The sequence below is a fragment of the Dromaius novaehollandiae genome, chromosome Z (assembly GCF_036370855.1).
Source record: "Dromaius novaehollandiae isolate bDroNov1 chromosome Z, bDroNov1.hap1, whole genome shotgun sequence".
Classification (NCBI taxonomy): Eukaryota; Metazoa; Chordata; class Aves; order Casuariiformes; family Dromaiidae; genus Dromaius; species Dromaius novaehollandiae.
In genome coordinates this window covers 31156571-31178781 of record NC_088132.1, presented here as the reverse complement: position 1 = coordinate 31178781, position 22211 = coordinate 31156571, and the positions used below count along the sequence as shown (strand labels likewise).

The 22211-nt window shown below is 50.8% G+C and overlaps 1 protein-coding gene across 4 annotated transcripts in view; it reads left to right on the top strand.

The window, feature by feature from the left end:
- The first annotated feature begins 201 nt into the window (after window positions 1–201).
- The window catches only part of LOC112978825 (protein patched homolog 1), a 74586-nt gene continuing 52576 nt past the window's right edge, over window positions 202–22211 (top strand). For 3 of the 4 annotated variants that reach the window (XM_026092568.2, XM_064502406.1, XM_064502407.1), the window contains exons 1-2: window positions 5323–5526; window positions 6585–6777. In XM_026092568.2, the coding sequence (XP_025948353.2) occupies window positions 5326–5526; window positions 6585–6777 (394 nt within the window). In that variant the 5' untranslated portion in view covers window positions 5323–5325. Of the gene's footprint in view, window positions 361–5322; window positions 5527–6584; window positions 6778–22211 lie in introns of those variants that run through there. The other variant, XM_064502405.1, reaches the window with a different exon arrangement.

Here is a 22211-nt window from a genome sequence, read left to right as displayed (position 1 = left end):
CCCAGCACTGCGCGCAGCGCCCGCCACCCGGGAGGGGCACTTGTGTGCACTTTCGGCTCCTCTGGGGCAAAAAAAAAGGAGAGAGAAGGAGGAGGAGGAGAAGAGAGAGGGAGGGAGGGAGGAAGGAAAGGAAAGGAAAGGAGGAAGGAAGCAAGCAAGCGAGGAAGGAAGGAAGCAGGGAAGGAAGGAAAAGGAAAGGAAAAGGGAAAAAAGGAGAAAAGAAAAGAGAAAAAAGGAAAGAAGAGGAGAAGAGACCAGAAGAGACTGATGTCCTATCAAAGCCATTGCTGGCACTGAGCGAAGTCGCACCCGGCCCCGCGGCCCGGCTCCCCCCGAGCGGCTCCGCCGCGGGCAGAGATGGTAGGTGCAGCCCGGGGCCGCGGGGGGCCCGTGACAGCCGCGCCGGGGCCGGGGGGCGGCGGAGCCCGGCGGGCAGCGCCGGGGCTGGGGCGGCGGCGGGGGCTCCCCGGGCGCCGCTCGGGCCGCTGCGGGCGGCGGCGCGGGGCCGGGGCGGAGGGGCCTCCCCGCCGCGGCCGGGGCTGGGGCCGGCACACGCCGTGCGGGGCCGGGGGGCTCCCCGGGGGCCGGCACTGCCGCTGCCGCCCCCCGGCCGGCTCCCCGCGCCTCGGGGCTGCTGCCGCTTTGGGCCGCCGGGAGAGATGCTCGGGGGGAGGCGCCGCTGGGGGGAGGCGGCTCCTGCGGAGGCTGCGCAGGGGCCCCGGGCGCAGCATCCCGGCACCTGCGCGAGGTGCGGCGCAGCGGGCAGGGAGCCCCTCGGGGGCAGCTGTGCGCGGGGAGGAGGCGGTGCGCACCTCCCCTCCCGCAGGGAAAGCCGAGCGGGGCTCCCCGGCGAGGGGCGCGGAGCAGCCCTCTGCCTGCGGCCCCGAGCGGGCGTCCGCAGGGCTGGCGAGGACACGTAGCTGTGGAGCACGGCGGTGACAGCCGCCTTGTGCAGCGGCGGGCTGGGCGCTGTGCCCCGGGCTGAGGTGACAGCCCCTCGCCAAGGGCAGCAGGAGCCCCTGTGTTCAGATCCGTCGGGATAAGCCGGGTACCAGCCGCAGCCTCTGGCTCCGCGGCAACGCCGAGGGTGCGGCCGGTACCTGACACCTTGCCGGGGCCGGGTGTTGCGGGGGGGTTAAAAAGCGGCGCCGGGGCCGAGGCGGGCAGCGGTTACCAGTTCCGGTTCGAGGGTCTCTGACGGCGCCTCAGCACCGGGCCGGTAGGTGTATCCCATTTCTGGTCAGGGCTGTTAGAGACCGGATTATAATCTGACACTGTATCTGAGCAGGAGTTGGTACTGCTGAGAAATGTTAGGGCTGAGGAGGGGGGGGGAGGAGGAGGAATCCTTTAAAATCTATTTGCTTTCAAGAGCCGGTAGATATAAAACTGGCAGCTCGCTCTGAATTAAAATGTCTTGAGCTCCTCTGTTTTTATCCGTATTTCACACACACATGCACACGCACGCACGCACTCTCACACACACACCTTTTATTTTCTTCTGCCTTTGCCACAGTGTATAAAGCCCTATTGAGACATGTAGGCGTGATGTGTAAACCGGATTAGCAGTATGAAAGAAAGACACACAATGAGCCTGAATTGTTTTACTTCCTTTTCATTTCTCACGCCTATATCTCTAATAAATTTGTTGCTCCAGCAGTGGGTCAAAGAGATCGTGTCGCTCAGCTTTTTTTCGGCAAGACCCGATGGCAGAGATCATGAAAATGAATGCCCTGCCTTCTGCCAAATGCAAGGCTTGAGCTATATCGTTACACAGGCTCGGTGTTGTCCGGACCGGCCGAAAACCGCTCGGCGTAGCTTTCCCCCCTCTGTGCGCATTAAAGTACTGCAAGTGGCAGGGCGCTGTGCCAGAAGGGGACTCGGTTTGCAGAGCTGGAGCCCCTCGCGGGGCAGGACACGGCTGCGGGAGCCGGGGCGCCCTCCAGCCCTGCGAGCGCGCAGGCGGCCGCGGCGCGGAGCCGGGCGGGCGCCCCCGGGCCGCCGGCGCTGGGGCGGCGCGTTTCGCCGCGGAGGGAAGCGCCGGGGCCGCAGAGCCCTGCTTTGCCGCTCGCGGCGTGCAGAGCGGCTTCCCATTAGAGGGGCTCAGCGGTAATTAGCCGCGTTATTTTGACAAGCTGGCTCGCGCGGGGCCGAGGAGGGGGAGAGGGCGAGCAGCGGGCGCGCCGCGCGGGTCCCCCCGGCGCGACGCAGGTGCGGGGCAGGCGCGGAGGAGAGGCGGCTCTGCGCCCCTCGTAGCCCCGGGCGAGGCGGGCGGGGGGCAGGTGCGCCCGTGCCCCCGCGGCAGGGCCGATGCGCAGCCTGCAAAGGCGCGTTAACGTCAGCTCGGCGCAAGTATCCGCTGCCCACCGTTAGCCTCTATCGGATTTGATCTGCCGGCTGGGGGAAGTGTAAAGCTCTGCAGCATTAGGGGCCATAAAGCAGCACCTCTGAGCACAAAGGTGGCCTAAGCGGGAGGCAGAACCGCGCAAAATGAGGTTATTTGTGCAGAGCGGAGCGCGGGGCTCCCGCACGGCAGCCCGGGCCCCGGGAGCTCCGGCCGCAGGCCCCTGCCTGGCGCGGCGCCGTCCCGGCCCCCGGCCCGCAGAGCCAGCCCGCGAGAGCACGTCTGCGGGACCCCTGCGCCGCGCTGAAACCAGGAAAAGTCGCCTTCGCGCTGGCGAGCAGTTGCGCGCACAGGGCATGCATATCACAGCCAGCAGTGCTTACAAATGTAAATAAGGGCAGATTGATTAGGAACAACAGTATCGCCGGGAATGTAGCGCGCATGCATCAGCTATGAGGCAAACTGGGGGCAGCCACTGCTCTGACCACCCAAGTGGAGACTTTTACACTGACACTTCTTCCTTAAGGGAAAAAAAATACAGAAACAAGGCCAATTAGATCCCTGCAGTAATTCATCTCTTGTGTATACTAAAAAAAAAAAAAAAAAAAAATCCCTCCAGACCACAGGGAGAGAGAGAGGAGATTAAGATAGCGCTCGTTAAATCTGAGTCTTCAGGCTGAGTTTTGGAGCCCGAGGCGGGCGCTGACGGGCCCCGCGACGGCAGCAGGCCGGCCGGGCTCCCCCGAAGGCGCCCGCACTCGAAGGCGCAGCCGCGCCTGGCTTGGGATGCTGACGGGCGGCCGAGCCCCTGCTCCCCTGTCCCCAGCCCTGACGCCCCACCGGGTCACGCCGAGTGGGAGCCAGGGCGGCGGCGCGCCGGTCCCCGACGAGGCGCGAGGTGGCTTTCCCGAGCCGAAACTCGGGTCAGAGGTGCCTCTCGGCCTCCCGCGAAACCGGCCCCAACCTCCGGCCTCTCCCGGCTTCTTTCGACGCGGTCCGCGGCTCGCAGCAGCCTTCCCGCGAGGGGCGCGGGGCCTGGCCCGCACGGGACACGGGGACGCGGCGGGGAGAAACGGTTGCCCTGCAGCCCCCCCGGCTGCCGCTACGCGGTTTCCATCGGCGCAGCCTCCGCGCCCGCGCTGCGGCGCGCAGCCGCCGGCCTGGGGGAAACCTCGCCGGTGCCGCCGGACCGGGAGGGGAGCCGGCACCGGGCAGAGACCGCCTCGGGCCCGCTCGCACGCTGCGGTCCGCCTCTGCCGCCGCCTTTTTTTAATTTTTCCCCCTTTTTTTTAATGAACACACACCGTGCGCGGGGAGCCGCGGCGGGGCGGTGCGCGCAGCTGCAACGGCGGCGATTAATGGCTGGTTCTCAATGAACAGAGGCGGGGGGAGCGGTGCCAAAAAAGTCAGCGCTCACGTATGGTCTGTGGAGCGCTCGGCGCGGCCGGGCAGGCTGCGTTTCGTGAATTTCTGCACTAAAAACATATTAAAACTGGCTTTCCTCGGGTTTCAGCTAAAGAATGAGCCCTAAGTTGAAACAGGCTAGCTACTGCGCGGCTTTAAATCCCTCCAGTGTTAAGTTTTCATTGTGTTTTTCTAAGTGGACGGAGTGGTTTTCTCGCAAGGAACTAAGGCTCCTCTTTAGTTAAAAAAGAAAGAGAGAGAGAGAGAGAGAGAAATCTGGCACTTTCCACCGCGGTATCCACCACCCTGTCATTATTTCTGCAAGCCTGGGAATTCAGCTTGGACCTCCCAGTATTTGTTGCAGCTTGAGGCCAAGGTGCCGCTAAAAGGATTTTCTTTTAAGGGCTTTAGAAATCGCTTAATGCTCCTTTCCCCCCGTTTCCCTCTCTTTTCTAAAAGGAAAAAATATGTATTTCCGTACGCCGATCGCGAGAAAGTTCTGCGCGTGCATTTGTCCGAAAGCATCTCGGAAGAAGGGGGGGAGAAAAAAGCTTTCTTGAAAAGAAAGCGGCGGCGAGGAGGGGGGAGGCATTCCTTAATGGAAGTATTGCATGCAAAGGAGGCTGGATCTCTTTAAGGCTCCCCCTGAAGCTGGAGATGCACACACAAGGGTTGCCTGCCTGGGTGGTCTCTCTACTTTGGTGAGCTGTTGCTAAGCAGCTAATAATAGTCATGTTTGCTGAGTAATTTCTGCCCGCGCCGAGCCAATGGCGGCGCGCAGAGCCGGGCCATCTGACAGCCCCGGGGGCGGGCCCTCCGCTCTTTTTTTTTCCTCCCTCTCGCTCGCTCGCTCTCTCTCCTCTCTCACTCCCCCCCCTTCCACCCCTCCTCCTCTTTATCCAAATGGAGAGAGTCCCTTTTTTCTTCTTCATCTCATCTCCGGAGCCGAGGGGCTGCAGCTCGCTGCTGCCGCGCACACGCCGGGGGAGAGCGACAGGCAGCCGCCCGCCCGCCGCCGCCGCCGCCGCGGGGCAGAGCGCGGGGCGCCGCCGCCGCCGCGGCCCGCGGGCAGCACCTCGGCGCTGAGGCAGGATGGTGCGGCGCGGCCGCGCGGCGCAGCACCACCAGCAGCAGCAGCAGCCGCCGCCGCGCCGCCGCCGCTGAGCGCCGCCGCGCACACCGGCGCCGCCGCTCCCCGCGGGCAGCGGCGGCCGCAGCAGGCGACTCGGGCGGGCGGCGAGCGGAGCGCGGCGGCGGCAGGCGGGGGGGTGGCGGCGGCGGCGGGCCGGTTTCGCCCGCGGCCCGCGCGCCCCCCCCCGCGGCCCGGGCCCGCGCTGGGTGCGGGGAGCGGCCGGCGGCTCCGCGGGGTCCGCGCGCGATGTGGCAATGCGCGGCGCGGGGCGACCCCCGGCCCGAGCGGCCGCCGCTGCCGCCGCCGCCCCGCGCCCCGCGTGAGCCGGCCGCGCCGCCGCAGCCCCGGCCCCCGCGGCAGTCCCGGCCCCAGCCCGCGGCCCGCCGCGCCGCCGGCCCCCGGCGCCCCCCGCGCCCCGCCGCGGCCCCGGCCCGCCGGCGGCGGCAACATGGCCTCGCCCGCTAGCGCCGCGGAGCCGGAGGCCGGCGGCGGCGCGGGCGGCGGCGGCGGCCACCCCGGCCGGGCGGCGAGGAGCGGCGGGAGGCGGAGACGGAGCGGCGGGGAGCGGCGCGCCGCGGCGCCCGACCGGGAGTATCTGCAGCGGCCGAGCTACTGCGACGCGGCTTTCGCCCTGGAGCAGATCGCAAAGGTGCCCTCACTCCCCCTCCTCCTCCCCCCCTTCCTCCTTCCCTTCTTTTTTATTTATCTCTTTCCTCCCCTCGCAGACCCGCGCTGTTACTACTGTTATTGCCGCTCCGGCGGGGGCGGGGGGCGGTGTGTTTTCTCGCGGGGGTGGAAGGAGGAGATGGGAGCGAAGCGGCCACCAATAAAACGCTGGGAAAAAAAAGAGAGGGACGTCTGCGACTCCTCTTTGCTGCGGCGGAGCGGGGCCGCCGCCGCCGCTCTTCCCTGCGCGCCCGCATAGAGCCCCGCGGCGCCGCTCTCCGCGCGGGGAAGGGGCGACAGCGGGCGGCCGCTTTCTTGGCAGAAGCGGCGCTTTTGTGGAGCTCCCCGCCGCCGCCGTGCCGAAAGCGCGGCGCCCCTCGCGGAGAGGGGCCGGGGTGGCCCCGCGCAGGGCGAGCCCGCAGCGGCCGGGGGAGAAGCGAAGGCCGTGAACAAGCGGCCACCTTCGGCGCGGCGGGGGCGCCTGGCCGCTGCGCGGGCACCGCCGCGTTGCGGGGAGCGGATTTCTGGGCTTTGTGAGGCGGGGAAAGGCCAAAAGCAAAAACAGGGGGAGAAAAAACCCCCATGTGGCTGCCCTCTTCCGTTCACAAATACTGCCGTGACTTACACATGGCTGCGATGCTCCCTAGCGCGGCTCGTACAGCGTCTCCAGCCTCTACGGGAGCGAGTTGCGGCGGCCCGCAGCGCTGCGCACCACGTGCACCGCGATCGGCGCTGGCAGACGGGGCAACGCACCGCCGCCGAGGGGCTTTCCCTCCTTCCTCCCCCCCGCTTTAGCCCTCCGAGAGGCCGGACGGGGACAGGGCAGGGGGCTCCTCCTCCTCCTCGGGGCGCCCAGACCCCCGCGGCTTGCTGCCGGGGGCCCTCAGCCCCCAGGCGTTTGTGCGTGACCCCCGGCTGTGTGTGCTGCTGATCTGGGTTTTTTCTGGAGGGGGGAGGCTCTTCCCCCCCCCCGCCCCGGCCCCGCAAGGAGCGAGCGCGGCGGCGCTCCCCGGCGGCGGCTAACCTCTGCTTGCCTTGCAGGGGAGAGCGACGGGGAGGAGAGCGCCGCTGTGGCTGCGGGCGAAGTTTCAGAGACTGTTGTTTAACCTGGGCTGCTACATTCAGCGGAACTGCGGGAAGTTCCTGGTGGTCGGACTCCTCATTTTCGGGGCTTTCGCTGTGGGATTACGGGCAGCCAACCTGGAGACCAACGTGGAGGAGCTGTGGGTAGAAGGTAAGCGCGGGCCGGCCCCGGCCCCGGCGACGGCGGCGGCGACGGCGGCAGCAGCAGCAGCGGGCGGTGTACGCGGGGCTCGTGGGCCCCCAGGCGCCTCTCCCGGCCCGGGCGCCGCCGGCGAGCCGCAACGGCCGCCGTGTGTACGTTGGGGCGGGGCGCCCGGCAGCTACCACCTCCCCGCCTGCGGGGGGGGTCGGGGGAAGCGCGGCCGCGGCGGCGCTGCCCGGCCCTATCGGTCCCGGCTGCCTCGCGCTGCCCCCCTGCGGGCTGTGCCCGCGGGCGGCAGCGGTGCCGGTAGCGGTGTTTCTCCGGCGGGAGGAGGCGGCGGCGCGGCGCGGCGCGGCGGGCCCCCCCCCTCCGCCATTTTGGGAGTGCGCGCGGCCGCGGCGGGGGGAGGGGGCGGGCGGCGAGGAGCGGGGCGGGCGGCTGTGTGTGGTCCTGTTTTTTTGGACAGCGTTCAGCTGTGGGGGGAGACGTTTGTCTCAGTGTAAAAAGGGGGAAAAAAGATGGAGAAAAGAGAGAGGAGAAAAAAACCAAAAAAAGGGAACGAGAGCGAGCGCGGTGAAGCGGAGCCCGGCGCGGCCGTTGGGGGGCACCGCCCCCCGAGGCGGCCGTTGGTGTCCGCGGCGGGCGGGTGACGGAGAGGTGCCGGTGCCCGGGGGGCCGCGGGGCGCCGCCGGGGGGTCCCCTGGCGCCGGGCGCCGCTCGGAGGGGGCCGCGGGGCAGCGACGTTTGCGCAGCGTCAGGTTTCCCCCTTCGGCTGTGTCGCTGTAAAGGCAGGCTGCCTTGGTTGACGCGAGTCCGGCGTAGCTTGCAGTGGGGTTTGTGGAAGTTAACGGAGAGCTGCCTAAGTGCGCCCTGCTAGTACGTGTGTGTGCGCGCACGTATGGTGGATGTGGTCTGTCTTGCCCTGTGGATGGGCTGTAGCACCTAGGACCGGATTTCATTCTGGCGGATGCCAGCCATACTGGGGTCAGGATGAGGTTCACGGGGCATTTAGTGAGCGTTGGTTTTTCTGCTTTGGAAGACGATGTGTTACTAGCTGGGCTTTCTTGGTACGTGCGTTCCCGGGACCTAAATACAGGGAGAAGGGCTCCCACAGACCAGAGAAAGAGCAAGGACTGTGGGAGCCCATCCATAGCCAGAGATAGGCAGTCAGAAACTGCCTGTCATTAGCCATATGCTTTACTCACAATTGTTTGTATTAGTAACTATCTTTTTTTCTTTCACTTTTTTTTCTTAATTCTTTGTGAGGTTCCCTTGCAGCAATTTTTTTGTCAATTTTTGCTCTTACTATTTTGCCTCTGCCTTTTTTTGTTTGTTTGATAAACCATATTTGATTGCAGTCTCATCCGGCACTCTTTCCTGAGGTTTATTACCCTGATATCACTGGGTGGGTGGTCTTGTCTTATGCCACCTTACCAGGAAGGGTGCTCCCACCTTATGCCACCTGCTTTTCCAGACAGTTTAATCCAAAGAAACTGCCTGATTAATGTGCTGGCAACTCGTGTGTGAGTCGCCCAGCAGTAAAAATACATTTCTCAAGGAAAAATATGATTTGCCAAATAGCTGTTTAGGTCAGTTATGGCTTCAGCCTTTTCTCATGTCACTATTGCTTCATGGAGGCAGAGGGGAAGTTCCTAGTATAAAGCCTAGATGAAACAGGCCTTGGAGTTCTCATGGCCAAGATTAACTCATAATGCAGTTGGTTGTCAGAGTTGACCTAATTTCACATTCATTGAGTTTAGTTTTCGTAACAGAAGTTAAATAATGTCAATATTAAAACTCTGCATTTTGAAACCCCTTTGTTTCTAGTGTGCAGAACAGGGTTAGCAAATTAAGATGAAAGAAAATACTCTGAATTTAATTTAAATCAATTTCTGGTCTTCTCAGACAAGCACTATATGACCATCAGCACAAAAGGGCTTGCTCATTGGTATTTTCTCTGTGGAAACTATATAAATGTTCTGGTTGTGAACAGGGGTGTTAAACCTATATAGCAGTTGCATACTTCCTTGGCTAAAGTATAGGCAGAAGAGGTGCATAGTCAGAATTTGAGATGGCATAGAAAGAGGTGGTGTGGAAAATGCTGTTCCTCCTATGCATGACTAGAAAGCAGTGACCAAACTTTTGTTTTTCTGTGCATGTATATACCTAACTCGTAAGCTTACTATTTAAAGTATACACTGTGAAAGCTGTTATACCAAGGAACCCTTTAGATCAAACTTTCTTTAAGCAGTGACTGAATTGCACCATTTAATTATAATTTAGTTAAATCTCTTATTTTACCTTTATATTTTGTTTAAGAGTTTGAATGGACTAAGCCATATTGGCCAAATATGGTAAATAACTTGTAATGTCTTTCAAGTAACAGTTGCAATAAAATGAGTTTTGCTTTGCTACTAAAGCTTTTTACAATGATTACGGCTGAATAAATTGTCAGTATTTATATAAGGAGACCGGTTTTATATGGTGTATTTCTGAATACCATGGAGCATAGAACATAATACAGCACTGAAGTTCGCTAGAAGTAAACGATCGCTCTAAAACCATAACACAATTAATTAAAAATAGCCAAGTGAAGTTTGAATGAGTTTTAAGACCATCCACATTCCAAGATAAATGATTAGTAGTCTGGGCCTGAAGCTATTATGGCTGAAGTATTTACATAAGAAGTTCAGAAACCCACCTGGTAGGCAAACTTTCCAAGCAAGAAAAAGAAAAGCAGATCTCCAAAGCTTCATTCTTTCAATTTTCTTGTAGTAGTCTTCTTCCTTCACAACTTGTGCCAACACACTTGGCCTACTGTGAGCCTACTGATACCAAAGTGGCGTTCCTCCGAAATCGTTTCTTGGCACTAAGTGTTGTAGAGGAGCTTTTTTTTAAACCCAGTCCTGCTCTGGCTGCTGTTCAGAGTACTTCAGTTATTACTGTGTTTCCCACAGCTGATGCTCTTAATCTGCTTCCCAAGTGCTCCTCTCTCAAAGTCTGATTCTAGCGCCTTTGGTGACCAGGACTCTCATGTGTCTCCTGTCAGCCCGTCATCGGGGCTGTCAGCTCTGCATACCTTGCTAGTGTGGGATGCTCATTTTAGTTTCTTGGGCAAACAAATTCTGGACTGGCATTTTAATGGGAGTTCTGTTTTCAACTAAAACTGTGTGGCTCTGGATCTGCTTTTGGGGGGTGTCCATGCATGCTGGAGTCACAGAGTCTGTTTAGCATCTTTACCCATCATACACCACTGAGAGAGCAAACAGGGCCTTGCACTGATTTCCTCTGTGACTGAGTTTTGTTGGGCGCACGCGTGGTTTCAGAAACATCCATTCATAACTATGAAGTACACTGCATGGAAAAGAAGTCGTGTCTGTAACTGGTAGTGTTCTCCACTGCCACTCTGGTCAGCACTAAAAGAACATGATATTTGAGCAGCAGTCACACATGTAAATTTGCAGACTCTGTAGAGTCTGCAAAAGAAAATGATTTTATGGCTCCAGAGAGGATTCTGTTACGTGGAACCTGAAATGTGACTACTTGAGCGCATTGACTGGAGCAGATCATAAAGGTAGAGATGCTCCAGTCTTGTTCCTTGATACTTCATTTCATGTCACCATTGTCTTGTTTTTTTTTCCCTTGACTTTCTTTGTTCTTCCTTTTTCTTTATTTAAGAGGTTAAAGATCACATTGCTCCTTCCTTCCTTTTTGGCTTTCTGCAGTTTTTGCACCAGCTATAGCTCAGTTGAATCTTTCCTGCTTTAAGGAAAATAACTGTTTCTGATGCCAGCCTCTTTCACAGAGCTAACCAAGGTCTAATATGCAGAGCCCCTTCTTTAAGCCAGCTGGAAGCAAGAAGGTGGGTGATACGGATAGGGATAGGACAGACTGGAGGAGAGGAAAATGTCTCAGTAACAACGTAAGTTCAGTTTTGGTGCTTGGAACAAAATAAGTGTATTCTAATTGTGAGTGAATTAGCATTGAGCATGTAAGACAGAAACAGCTTCTAAGGGAAGATTTGAGCTGCCTGTAGTATTGTTTCCTTTTGCTCTAAAGGAGCAGAAATGCAGTGCCCCTACTGTTGTATATATATATATAGCCTGTCTTAAAATATATTAATCTACCTGTGCAACATAAGAATGAGATGAAGATGCAGAAAGTGTGCTGGTGCTTCAGGAACCAGTGTTATTTCCATGGGTTCTGAGTTTGCGTAACTGCAAGATCAAGTGCAGGCGGAGGAGAAAGTTACTTGCAAGTTCTGCCTAATGCTGTCAGTTAACTTTACGCTAGTATTCTTTGGAGGAACAACAGGGAGAAAAAGGTAGTGGAACAGATCTTTGTGGATTTATTGTTTCAAGGGGATGAATTTATGTGAGCGGGCTAAAGTAGCATGTTTTGTTTGAATACAGTTAGTGGGAATTGACCCAGTTGGTAATAATTCAGTTCTCTCTGCACCCTTCCCCCTAGTTTGCTCACAGTAGTGGAATAGTAGTGTTTTTAGATGTGCTTGCCTTTGCATCGCTACAGTGACGCAGAGCAGATGGCGGAAGAACAGAAGTTACTCTGCTGGTGAGTTGGAGGTGGCACGTCAGTAGGCTGTGGGGCAGTCTGGGGGATCTAGCAAAGCCTGTGTCTCTGATCACGTTTTGTGATTACTGGCCCTGTCCGTGCGGCAGAGGGGTGAAGTGGGATTTAGCTCCAAAGGAACACAAAAAGCTCTTTTGATCGTTTACTCTATTTGTCTGTTTGGTAAATGGCTAGCTGCTGGTTATAACACAGCTTTTAATAAATATTGAAGTTGATGTAGTTGGATTGCACGTGGTAGGTGACACCAAATCCATTAGATTTGTAGGGATCAGGTGACGTAAGAGCTTACTTACCTCTGAATTCTCTCCAATACTGTGTTGTGTCCCTCAACATGTATATAATGGTTCATTGAAAAGTTTTTTATCTGGAAAACTTCCAAGTCTGCTATTTTGTTTGAATAAATTGTGGCTTGCTGTGTTGTCTCTCAAATGGGAAAGCAGCAGTGGTGTTCCCATATGACAGCCAAAGAGTGGAAATCCAGGCAATAGATTTTCAAAGTTTAGAGTCTTTTTGAAGGTAATTGATCAAAATGGAAGAGTGTTTCAGTCCATGCTTCTATTTTGAAGATTAGCGTCAAATTCTAATACTTAAGCTGGATAAAGGATCAGGACGATGAATGTTATGTTCCAGTGGAGTTGAACTCCCTCTCATTCCGTATATTAAAATATGTTAAGAAAAGAGGTGCAACGGATTTTCATTATATGGACACATACTAGCCTTCTTTCAAAGGCCAGCTATTAAATTCAGAGTTATTGGGGGTCTGTGTCAGTTTCCATCTTGACAGGTGTCCACATTACTAAAATTATTAGAAGAATTAATTTTTCGCAAAAGTCTTTTCAGAGAAGCCAAGGGTTAAACGAGAATGGAGAACAAGCCACCATCTCTATTTAGATACAGCCTGCTTGGGTCAAGGTTGATACTCATTGTTGAAAAGCTCATACTTAAAAAGAAAAATAGAAGTATTTAAGATTCCTTTTTCATCTTTAAGGGTTTTAACACAATGAAGGTATTGCACATGACTGTTCTTTGGTCATTGAGAAGGTAAAAGGTGAAATTCTGAAGTCGTGGATGACAGTGGCAGGACTAGGAATGACTTTGGTGTAGCCAGGCCTTTGCCCAGCATTTGTACAAAAGCACGCCAGGCAATCCATGGCAGGTGCCCCCCTCCTGTACCTGCTTTGGGAATGGCAAGAGGAAGGCCTTGTTCTGCAGAACTGGCACCCCTCCTATGCTCTAAATGCACAGTAGTGTGACTCCTGTTTGCTTTTCAATTCAGAAAAGTTTAATTTTCTGGAACTTCAGGTAATTTGGTGTTTTTCTCCAAGCTTAACGTGCTGTGGCTAGTGTCTGTGCCAGAATGGGCCCCACAGATCCTTGCTTGGAAGGGTCTGTTTTTCTTTTCTGTTGGCACGTATATATTTGAGAGAGGAAGCTGCCTCGGCTGCACCGTTCCCCTCTTCTTCTGAGCTTTGAGAGAATTCCTGCACCCTGGGGATTTTGCTGCTCGTGAACACAGTGAGGGGGCATTTTTGTAGTGCTGGAGAGCTTGGAGATTTCTGTGTAGAAATCCAGGAGTGAAATAGTACAGTGGAAAGCCACATTAATTTCCTGTTGGTCCTCCTATGCCGCTGCTGCTGAGCAGGTACAGAGGCAATGTAGGTGAGGTCCGTTCAGCAGTATGTATGGCTCCTGCTGGAGTTGTGGTGCCCTGTAAAGGTGCTGGTGAGTGGTCTGAGGTCTGTTACTGTCTCCTGTTACCTGTTAAGTGGATTTTTTCTTTTCTAATAGAACGAGCCTTCCTTTCTCATTATTCCCCCCCGGAAGACACCGGGCTCAGATGAGGGTGAACTCTAAAAGCAATGGCCACTCAAAATTGCTTTCAACAGAAAGTGCATTAAGGAAAACTGACTCCTCACCCTGTCTCCATCTATTTTCATGATTGATTTTTCCCATGGGAAGAGATGGTCCAAGCCTTGTTATTAAATAGTATTTGTGGAGGCTCCCCAGAAAGTAGTAATACTACACAGTGTAGGCACATAATGGTTCTGGACCACTCAACAAATTTAAAGAGTATTACACGCAAGTGGATGTTTCAGTTACACATAACTGTTAGGAGGCTCCAAAATATGACAGCTTCCAGATGTAAGAACCGACTGATCCCTTTGTTTAGATTATGCACCACAGCTGATGCCTAGATTAGTGCTGGCTGGACAAAGCTATGGGAGATTTGTCTGGTTTCCACAATGCCATGTTTATATTTCATTTGGATTTCTCCTTCAAAGCTGACCTCCCTATGACCTGTTAGAGCTGCGTCCACTAGGATCCTAGTTTTAATGTGTCTGCAGTTGCTTTCCTTCTGGTGCCTAATGGAATATGTTCTCATCTTGACACTCATGGACTTTCATGCACGACTCCTGTTAACATAACAGTGAATTATGCTCTTCAGCCTGAGAGTGCTCAGGTAAAATGGTGCTTGTAAAGTTTTCTGCCCCACAGCTAGCTATGTAAGAATATTCTGATTGGTTAAAGTACTGTTTTGGTTATAGACATTGCAGTACTGTTCCTTGTCAAGCTTTTTCCTTATGCATATAGAGTAAAGCCTGGAAGATTGAACTTTGCATAGTGTTTTTTTCCCCCTATAGACAAAGGTGAGGATGTACGTGGTCCTGGCTGCTCTTTTGGGAGTGCAGCAGGAGCTGAAGTGTGGATTCCTACTGAGCAGCTCATTATTTTTTTATGTCTACCCTGTGTGATGGCAGTGGTGTATATATTTTTCTTAATCTTCCATATTTGTCTTTAATACATCCTCAGTTCTCTTTGGTTCTCTAATCTCTCCAGGCTTATGCTGTGCAGGGCGTCTTTCCCCATGTGTGTTTGTGAGTAACTATCTGGGAAAACCAGAAGAAACCGGTAAAACTCCTTAACGGCTTTGTGCAGTAAGCAGTGTGGTCTCCTGTCAGAGTTCAGAAAGATGCATGGCTTTCGCTATTACTGATAGACAACTACGTAAGTTTGTATTGTTGATGCTTTACTGGGGGAGCACATTGCTGAGATGGTGCCTCACAAGAGAGAACCCAGTGAGATGAAGTATGATGTCTTTGCGCTGAAAATGCATAGTAAAATAGCTGCTTTATTTCTCTGCCCATGGATCAAGAAGGAGAATGGGAAAATATTTTGCTCCTGTTTTGTGTGATCTATGCTATTTTATTATTCCACTTAAAATATGCTAAATAGGATGAATGCCAGATAGAATAAGCTGTGTTCATCCTTGATGTTCATCCAGTGATGTCGATTTGGAATAACGTTGGCCCATTGTGCGTGGCAGGGTTTTACTAGAAATAGGTGGAGTAGAATTGCAAGGAATAATGCTGAATTCAGAATTTTAAAATATATATTTTTCTTTTTAGCTGTGTAAACTTAGTTTTTTCTTTAGCAGGAAGTTTTAATATCCATAAATACAATTTACTTGCTATTATTTTTCTGTTATTTTTATTCAGCATCACCTCAGTTGCTGTAAACATCTTGAATTTGGCAGAAGTAGTAGTTTTCTGAGGTAGAAAGCCCTTTATAGAAACTGCTGACCATATATACATTTTGATGTGTGGACGATTTTAATTTTGGTTTTTAGAATGAATGTCTTGGCTTTAACTTCTGCTTGGTTTTGTGAAAATTTAGTTATTTCAGTCCTTGAGCAAAATATATAAGAGGTAAGGGAATGAGGAAAACCATAACCTGACTCCTTCTGCAAAGGTGCTGCTCCTTTAGAGAATTGTACAGAACTTCATTCCAGCTTCAAATATACAAGTCATCATTGTATATTTGAAACATCTGTATATTGCTCATGTGCAAGAAAAAGCTGATATTTTAAGACACATGTGCAGTGTTGAACACCCATATACTTGAAGTTGGAACTGAGCCCTTGAACTGGAGTATGGTCTTAATTTATTAACAGTAAGATAAATTAAAAGAAACAGCCTTCTCTTGTTTACCAGTCTGATACGTTTCTGCTTTTCAGTCAGTAACCGAAAGCTAAGTGCAACAAACTAGAAATGAGCACTGTTAAGTCAACTTGTTTGATTTTTTCCCCCCCCCTTAAATCATTGCTTAAGGGCTTCTGGCCCCTAGCTCAGGAATCCTGCCCAAAAATGCCAGATGTATTACACAGTCAAGTATTGCAATGTAAATAGTGTTCTGTGCCATGAGAGCAGGGTGGTCCATCTCCTATTTAAAAAGAGAGAGGAAAAAAAAGGGGGGGGGGGGAAACAGGAAAAAAAAAGAGGGGGGGAAAGGTGGGGGGAAATCCACGCGCTCTGAAATAAGCACAGTAGTTGTAGTGTTATTTGTATTTTTGGCTGCCCAGCCAGTATTTTGGAGCAGAAAAAGCAGAGATAAATTAGTGCTTTGGACTGGCAGATAGTAATAACTGAAACTGAGATGCTAGAGAGCAAGATGTGGCTTGGCAGAGGCTGCTTAATTTAGTCAAACAAGGATGTAATATATAAAATACTAGAGAAAAGCAAAGGCCGTTACTGACGGGCAAAACTTTTCACTCTACCTTGCTGTGAGCAGCGATCCCACGCACGTGGAAGCGGAGTGGACAAAGGATGGGAAGTAGGACGGCAGAGGCATGGGGCTCTCGGCTCTCCTTGACCTCACACTGTGTAATGGAAAAACTGGGTGTGTTACTGCACCTTCTGGATATAAACATTGCAGAGCTGTTCTTGCTTTAATTAAACATCTTTTGGTGTTTGTCGAGAATGAATTACCTTCCAATGTGCTTATCTTTGTCAGAGGCAGTAGTGGATGTAGCAGGTTTATTTACACATCTTTCTGTTTTGTATACGAACGTGTCATTTATATCAAGTAGTTGAAAGGAGATTCCACAAATCTGACCTAAAAGGAAATTGCCGAGGGTAAGGCAGTAATCAGATTTACGTTTGGGTTATCTGACAAATCTCTGAGTTGCTATAGCTTCCTTAGGTGTGTGCAGAGGGGAAAGGGGTTATAGAAAGTTATTTGTACGTGATAAACTGTGTTTAAATAGCTGCAGGAATGTAATCCAAATGCAGATCTCAGTGTAGCCTCCTCTGTGAGACAGCCATAAGATAAATAAGCTTCAGGAACTCTTTTAACCTCTCTCTTCCCACTGGCACTATGGTAATATAATAAACCCCACCTATTGCAGCTTTAAATTCTTCTTTGTAAGTTACCTTTTCTATAATGGCAGAAAAGTACATGGTTTACTAAAAGGACCTGTTTTCCTGGATGCTGTTTCTTGTGCGTTTGTCTTTATTGTCCACTTGAGCCTGATTCTGATTTCATTTACACCAGTCTTATTCTGCAGACTTTTTGAGGGGAAGTTATACTCATAAAAGAAGCCAGTGCTGTTTAGAAACTGATGCTCTTTAAGAAGCAAATAATAGAAAATATGATATTCTAGTGCCAGTTATTAAGATGGAGAAACAAAACTGAAACGTGTTTATTATGACTGTAGATAAAAGCTAGCAACTTGAGAGAATTGCGATCAGGCCTAAACATCTATTAACTGCTCTTTCTAGAGATTTGGGGAAATAGGATGACCTTTTTTTTTCTTTTTTTTCTTTTTTTCTTTTTTTTTTAAATAGGCTACAGTTTCACATGGCTTGCAAAAGAAATCTTTCTCCCTTTTTGTTTCCCACACCAATTGATTTATCATTTTGCTTGCAAGCAGACTTAGAATGTTAGGGCAGGAACACACTCACTTTTTTCTCGTAACTTTTTTGTTGCGGACCGAAACCAGTTGACTTGAATAAATTTTTCTGTGGTCTGAATGAAGCCAGCAACGTGGAAAAATCTTGCCATTCAGGGCCGTCTGAATGTACATTTCAGCCACACAGTAAGCTGTATTGGTAGGCAGTGGACTGCTAAATACAACCATTTTTCGCAGCAGAGAGTTAGACAGGTGATTAGCATAATTAGCACAGAGTAGGCTATACATATGGTAATGTTAAGTGTGTAAATGCCAGCTGCGGTGTAAAATTTATGTCAGGGGTCGACAGGGCTGTGCGAAAGTATTGTGTTACAGCTGCAGGTCAAAGCCTCCATTGCTTTACCCCCTTTTCTCTTGTTGGTGAATGCGCTAAACAGAAGAGAAAGACAGACAGAAATATAACAGATAAGGCTTTGATTGAACAGCCCGGTTCTGTGCAAGAGGGGCTGCTGTTGGAAAGGGGAGAAGAACCCCCTCAAACTACACACACGCACACAAAACAAAAGTCCCCCTCTTTCACTCTACATTTTGTTTTGCATCACGCAGCCTGCAAATGTGTTGCTGTCTCCGAGCTGTGCCGTTATGGCTGGGGGAGGGGACTCTTTGAGGGGAAAGGTAAGAGTTTGGTAATTGTGCTCTGCGGAGCAAAAACAAACAAACTTGAGTTCAGCTTCTCCTTGCGGCGTTCCGACCCACAATTTCTTTTTCTGCGTCTCTGTTCCTTATTGCACATAGGGGGCTAGGAATTAAAAAGTCTTGAAGGTGACAGTGTTGTATGTAATAAAATCTCAACAGTGCAACAATCTTCAAGCTGCACGACTGGTTTTAGAATAAGTGCCAAAAGTTCCTCTGTGGTTTTGTGTGTGGGTTGCTACACTTATTCCCCAGGTTCCTCCCACCTCCTAAACCACTAAATTCTTTATAAATTAAAAATGACTAATACAGGTTTCTTGTTTTAAAGGAGCACAGCGTTGAAGTGTACACATCTTTTTCAACAGCTGATGGGGAAATCTGTAAATCTCTTTGTTGCCGTAAACTGTTCATTCATATATTTCACATTTGCCACTTTCTTCTTTTGTATTTTTTTTTTGTAGTCGGCTATAAGGAGTAGTGGTGTTGACAGAATATAGTTCACACCACACTGACCTTGTGATGAAACTTCCTCACAGCCGCAGGGGGTCCTTATGAATCAACCCCTAATCCAGCTAATCCTGATCGCAACAAAATCATGAAAGTGGCTCCCAGTGATGTGTGTTTCCCTGCACAGATGCAGCGAGAAGGAACAGTGCTGGAAATAAATCAGTGCAGCGTGATGCTCCTCGCGGGCTGGGGGAGCCCGCGTGTGAAGCCGGGGCCGTCCATTGTGTTCTGCCCCATGCGGCCTCAAGCGGGAAGCCAATGAAAGGCAGCTGGGCCGCACAATGGGGAGAAGAGGGCCGCGAGCGGGGCCCGGGCAGCTCCGCCGAAGGCCGGCGAGGGAGCCGGGGTTAATGTTATGCAGCGGGCCGAAGGCACCGGCGGAGCGCCGCGCTGCCAGCCCTCGCCTGGTCTCGCGGGGGCTTCGGGCAGTCTCTGCGATGGCGGGGAACTCGGGTTGTTAAAGTCGACGGTAGCTTGCGTGCGCTCTCCACCGCTACCCCGGCAGCACATCTGCTCCTCTTCCTCCAGCTTAGAGTTCTGCATTTAAAGGGAGAATAGACTGTTTCTGCAACGCGGGGAGATTTGTAGCAGAGCAAAACTGTCTGAACGGTCAAGCTAGCTGCAAGCAGAAAGTAAAGACTGTTTTGTGGGGTCGGTTTGTTCATTTGTTTAACTTTCTTTCCCAGTCCTTTGTGTTTTAGAACAAACTCGGCCATATGGTCACACTCTCAGTGTATCTGACAGGAATCTCTGAGTGCATCCTGCGCAAAGTTGAATGTGCTCTTTACTTCTTGGTGTGAATAGTGAGCAAACTATGAAAAATGGGCCTCCTGACAGATGCAGCACTGTCTTGGGAGCTGGTGGCCAGTAAGAAATATCGAGATGGGGGGAGCTGTGACAGGCAGCAGGTTCGGTGCTGGGGGAGTGCTGACCTGACCTGATTGTGTCCAACAGTGAGAGCAGTTCTGCTTCAGTGCAAAGCCATTCAGAAGGAAGCTGCTTAGGCAACAACAGATGGTACAGCAAGCAGCTGGTAGGGAATACTTGAAAGAAATTGTACCCTGTTTCATAACATGTTCATTCCTTTCATTTTTCTATATGTTAGTTTTGCTGTCTCCTAAAAGCACGGTTTAGGAAATGGCATCCCCTAAAAGGTTCTGGATGAAGAACTTCATCTTGACTGTTTTCTGTTCCTTTAAAAAAAGTATATTCAAATTTTGTGCTACTCCATGTACAGATTAAACTTGTGCTATCCCAGGAGCACAGATGAAAAGACTTAAAAATGCTGCTTTTAACCACACAGGAAAACAATTACATATTTGAGGAAAGGGCACTGAGAGGTTAAATGAAAAGTTAGGTCTAGAGGAAAGCTGACTGCTGTGGAACAACACAGCAAATTGTTTTTAACATATTACCCCGCAGAAGCTCTTAGTCAAGTTAAAGTAACTTAAAACAATTATATTCAGCTGTTTTAAAATCATTAGGTTTAGACCTTGAAGCCCTTTACATACTCTTCTCAGCAGAACTCCTGGAAGCCTCGGTCATTTTGAGTATGATTGAGGGGTTTGGCCTGTTATTAAGAATACATGAATGTTTTCTTAAATTATTGAAAAGTAAAAATTTCGGCTTTGCTCCTCAGCTGGTGTAAATTGGCGTAGGACCATGAACTGCTGGAGTGTTACAACAGTGTGCTCTTGCTATAGGTCTTCTCCCTGATTTCTAGGAAGAAGCGGAGTCTCAAGTCCTTTATTTCTTTGATGCTTCACCCAGAAAATTCTATAGTTAGGCTCCTCCACCAAAAACTGTGCCTCAGCTCTGACCTGAAGGGACCACCTCTTTGGAAGAAAGGATCGTTCACTCTCCGTATCTATTCATCCCTCAGTCTCTTTGTTGAAATGGTCAACAAGGATAGCAATTGTGACGGTGGCTTTCTATAATATGGACACCTGCCCACTAGGAAATGGACTGAGACCACCAACTCATTTCACATAAGCTACCAAACAGCTGTCAGATGGTAAACAACTTGTGGTCACTATTGTTCCTGGCTGGATTAGAACCAGTGACCCAGAGGTGAACAGCTCATATCCTGTTACCAAGGACATGTGTCCCAGCTCAGTAAGCAGCTACTGAATTTTATATTTAATTGGAAAGTTTGAATTACATGTACAAGTTTTGAATTTTTTTGTATATTCTTGTACAATTTTAATGGTGCTTGTATTTTTTCCCCACTTTGTACTGCTTTCTTTTTATGCACTTGGTTCTGATTTCTCAGGCCAGAGAGACATCAAGGAAGAAGTGCATCAAAAAATTCATCATTTTTTTAGCAGTCTGTTCTACCTCACCAGAAATACAGTTTTTTTGCCTACAGGCAAAACGCTGGTGTACACCTAAAACCAGCTTTTATTTGATTTTTTTTAAAGAAAAAAAAACATTTTTAGCTCTTAAAGGTGCAAAGAACGTTTCCTGGCGTGAGCCGAGGCAGCTGTTGTTGGGCTGTCTTCCTGGGTCTGCAGACAGCTTGCGTCCTTGTCGCTGCCCTGAACTTTGTCGAACTATGACAGGATGAAAACTGGTCTCCGACGTGTGACTTTATTTTTGCTATTCATAACCATGTTAGCATTAATGAAATCTGTAACAGCAACACTGGAGTCATCCCTAGTGTGTGTGAGGAGTGTAACTTATGTGATAGGTTGGAAAATAAAAAGCCTTTTGAAGTGCTTTGGTGTTTTCTGTAGCTTTATTGTATTTGTAGGAAATGGTCATTGTTGTTGGGTTGGGGTTTTTTGCATTTAAAAAAAAAAAAAAAAGCCTGAAGTTATCTAATTGTCAGCGTGACAGAAATGGTCGAGGTGGTCACATTGCTTCTAGGTTTTTCAAGAAGCCAGTAGGGCTAAAGAGAGATTGGAGGTGGTTAAATCCCCACATTGGGATGTGATGATATTGTAGGCAGGTTATTGTGTCTTGTTGGACCGTATCGTGGCGGGAGGGAGGCGTACGGTGTCCGTTTGGGTGCTGGGAAGGGCATGGCGGAGTGCAGGCTCCCTTAACCTGGGCAGCCGTGGTTGTATAGCTCACGTGTAATGGCAACAAATGTGGGTGCGTGTATTTAGAGGAGTAAACGCCATGCAAGGGAACCTAAATGCAGCATGAAATTTCTGACTATCCTGAGTCCAGTGCTAGCATAAATTATGTTTAATTGCATGATAAAAATTATCATTTTTTGTTGAGCTGTTGCACAGCCCTTTGGATGACCATGTAATCTCTTTAAAACACTGATTGCATACTATTATGTTCTGACTCCTATAGTGCATCATTCCTGACTTTTTTTTGTTGATAGCTCCATTTAAGATGCACCCTATTAAGTCTTTATTTTGCACAATGAAATAAATGAGCAGAAAAATCAATGCAGGTAGCAAAATTTTTATTATAATATAACCCCGAAGGACTTCAGAGATCTATCCTTAGCACTGTTAGAAAGTCAAAATATACATGATAGAGTCTTACAATCAATGGTTAACAAAATCAGAGACTGACCATGTAACCCCAAAACAGCTCTGATGACTCTCCAAGTAACAGCATTTTAAAAGCTTTAAGAAATAGATACGCCAGCCAGTCCCATTTCTTATACTGAATAACCTTACATTTCAATCAAAAAGTGTTTTGCAAGTCTTCCAGGCTAACAGTTTTACTCTGTACTCTGCCGGTCTGTCCTAGAGAGTCAGTCCATTGTTTCAAATAATTGTAAGGAAGGTGCTGTCCTACCTCCTCCCGTTAGGAAGAGTCAGGACCCGTTGGCTGTGTGTGGAAAAACAGTATCTGTTGCTGACAGAGAGCATGATGAGCAGCACACACGAGCTCAGACATCCAAGAGAACCCAAAGCCAGAACTCCCATGACAGCGATGGGAAGCTTTAAATCAAAAGGCCATTATTTTCCCGTGCCCGGTAAGAGGCAGGGTAATCTTC